The sequence below is a fragment of the Clupea harengus genome, chromosome 14 (assembly GCF_900700415.2).
Source record: "Clupea harengus chromosome 14, Ch_v2.0.2, whole genome shotgun sequence".
NCBI lineage: Eukaryota > Metazoa > Chordata > Actinopteri > Clupeiformes > Clupeidae > Clupea > Clupea harengus.
Window position 1 is genome coordinate 4,042,213 of NC_045165.1, and position 2,413 is coordinate 4,044,625.

Genomic DNA, 2,413 nt, shown 5'->3' on the forward strand with positions numbered 1-2,413 from the left:
GTATCTCCGGACAAATGGACATTATTCCAACATGAAAAGTCATCTTCCAGGAAAAGTCTGGACACAAAGCGGCTCGAGGAGGGACACAGTTTTGTCTTCTCTGGCGAAATGCCCAACAAATGGATTAAGAACATCTGTGTTCTGAATGGAGCACACTTTAGGAATGGTGCTTTTACAACCAGTTTCATGCCCAATACTTGCGCAAATCGTGTCTCCTAAATAAAAGAGTCACTGATTCATGTAAAGCGGCACTAATACACAGGAGCTCTAAAAATCCTGTCAGAACTGGACAATATAACAGTATGAATGGAGAGGAAATAAAACAGTATGAATGGAGAGGAAATAAAACAGTATGAATGGTGCAGAAATGATTTGAACGTGCTCTCATTAATATTTAAATGAGTGTGTGTGTGTAAATGAGAGCAGGGCTTATGTACCACGTACCACCACTACCACATTGAACCATTCAGAACGGACAGATACGCTCATCCTCGGCTGGAGGGATCTGTGCAGCTATCAGGTCTACAAGTCTGTCATGCCCTTTAAGAGAGCTACAGAGGGATGTATGGATGAAGGGATACCTCAGTGCTCAACTGTACATAGTTGTACATAGCAGAGGCTGCAGGCCAGCTCTCACACAGAAGATGAAGATCTCCTCATTGCTGTCGATGGTGTGTGATATGGAGAGATCAGCACATGGCAGCCTTGACAGCTTCCAGCCAGTGCTATAAAAACTATGAGTCAAGCAATGTGTGTGTGTGTGTGTGTGTGTGTGTGTGTGTGTGTGTGTGTGTGTGTGTGTGTGTGTGTGTGTCCGTTTTAAAACAGAAGACGAGAGAGGGTGTAAGTGTACAGTATGGAAGTCTGAGCAGCATGAATGACACCACTGAGCTCTTCATAGCAGAGAAACAGAAACAACTTACTTCTTGGCAGCAAACGGACTCTTCCCTCCTCCTTGTGTTCTCCACTGATGACCTGGCATGTGTACAGTCCTTTATCTTCCTCTCTGCTCACTCTCAGTGTCAGAGACGCGTCTCCTCTCTGCAGCTCCAGGGTGTTCACACTCACTCGGCCCTCATAGTCCTCCCTCACAGTCACATGGCCATTCTTATACAGGTAGATACAGTCTGTGCCCTTAAACCACCTGATCTCCATGGCAACAGCACTGGTTTCAGGTGAGAGGTGACAGGGCAGTGTGACATCATCACAAAGAGAACACTTCACGAAAGGATCATGGATGACCAGTTTAAAATCTGTAGGGGAAGAGAGTGGTGTTAATGACTTTCACACACACACACACACACACACACACACACACACACACACACACACACACACACACTCTCTCTCTGTTTCTCCTTTTCATGCACTTACGCACACTTTCCTAACACTCACTCTCTGTTTCACATTTTCATTCTCTCTCTCTCTCTCTCTCTCTCTCTCTCTCTGACACAAAAAAACACACACACACACACACACACACACACACACACACACACACACACACACACACACACACACACACACACACACACACACACACACACACACATCTCCTACCTTCATATGTGTACCCAGCTGCCATGTTGCCTTTCTGAAACAGAGAGAGATCACAGTGTCATGTTCTCCAGCATCATCATCAGTCTCCAGTGGGAGTTGTCCAGCAGACTTGCTTCTTTCTATTCCTATTCTTCATGTTTTGTTATGGGAAGCCTCACTAGCTCTCCCTCAGGTTATGGCAAGCTGCTAGAAATTCTGCTACATGTATCACATTAATGGACATTCTTTAAATGGCTCTGAAAGACCCTCAACCACTCCAGAGGGAAATAATGGGCAATGAGGCAAGGGCTTTCTCTGGTCTGCGTAAATCCTCTCTGATGGTGTGGATGTCCATGGTTACGATGGTATGTCACATACTGGAACATTTCTGATAACAGCCAGATATGTACATTTAATAGCGTCCAAATATACTGTTATAAATGGCTTGTCTAAGTGGTTCTGGAAAATCTTTCATAATCTCCCAGATATGTAAATGTATTCGGGTGAATATATATTATAGAATATTAATTGTTTTAAAACAGCATGACACAATCACAGTAGGTCTACTGAATAGGGGATTTCTTTCAAAATATTTTTTATATACAGTATTTCTTGAAATTCTCTTGATCCTGACAGCAATGAACACATTAAATGCTCTGACAATAAAAATAAAAAAAAACATCATTTGTGGGAGTCGCAGGGCTGTAAAAAGCCCATCCAATCAATTCATTTGGCCTGAATGAAATGATCAGATGGCCTACCTGACTGGCTACCTACCTGCGCCCACTCTGCCGGTGTACTCATTGCACGTGACCACAGAGTCTTCAGGCTTATGGATTGGGAAGCAGGTCCTCTGAGGGAGGAGGGGTGAGAA

At 44.0% G+C, this 2,413-nt stretch overlaps 1 protein-coding gene across 1 annotated transcript; it reads right to left on the reverse strand.

Moving 5' to 3' along the window:
* Window positions 1–515: 515 nt before the first annotated feature.
* LOC116223531 (butyrophilin subfamily 2 member A2-like) lies at window positions 516–2,413 on the reverse strand. Its single transcript, XM_031580606.2, has 2 exons — window positions 1,561–2,413; window positions 516–1,253 (listed from the first exon to the last, which is right to left on the reverse strand). The coding sequence occupies exons 1-2, from the start codon at window positions 1,583–1,585 to the stop codon at window positions 820–822; spliced, it is 459 nt and encodes a 152-aa protein (XP_031436466.1). The 5' UTR covers window positions 1,586–2,413; the 3' UTR covers window positions 516–819.

What these genes read in the sequence shown, in the direction of transcription:
- LOC116223531 (XM_031580606.2), bottom strand. Translation starts at nt 1,585, where the DNA reads ATGGCAGCTGGGTACACATATGAAG. An exon ending in AGCTGGGTACACATATGAAG is followed by an intron (nt 1,254 to 1,560) that starts GTAGGAGATGTG and finishes CTTCCCCTACAG; the next exon opens with ATTTTAAACTGGTCATCCAT.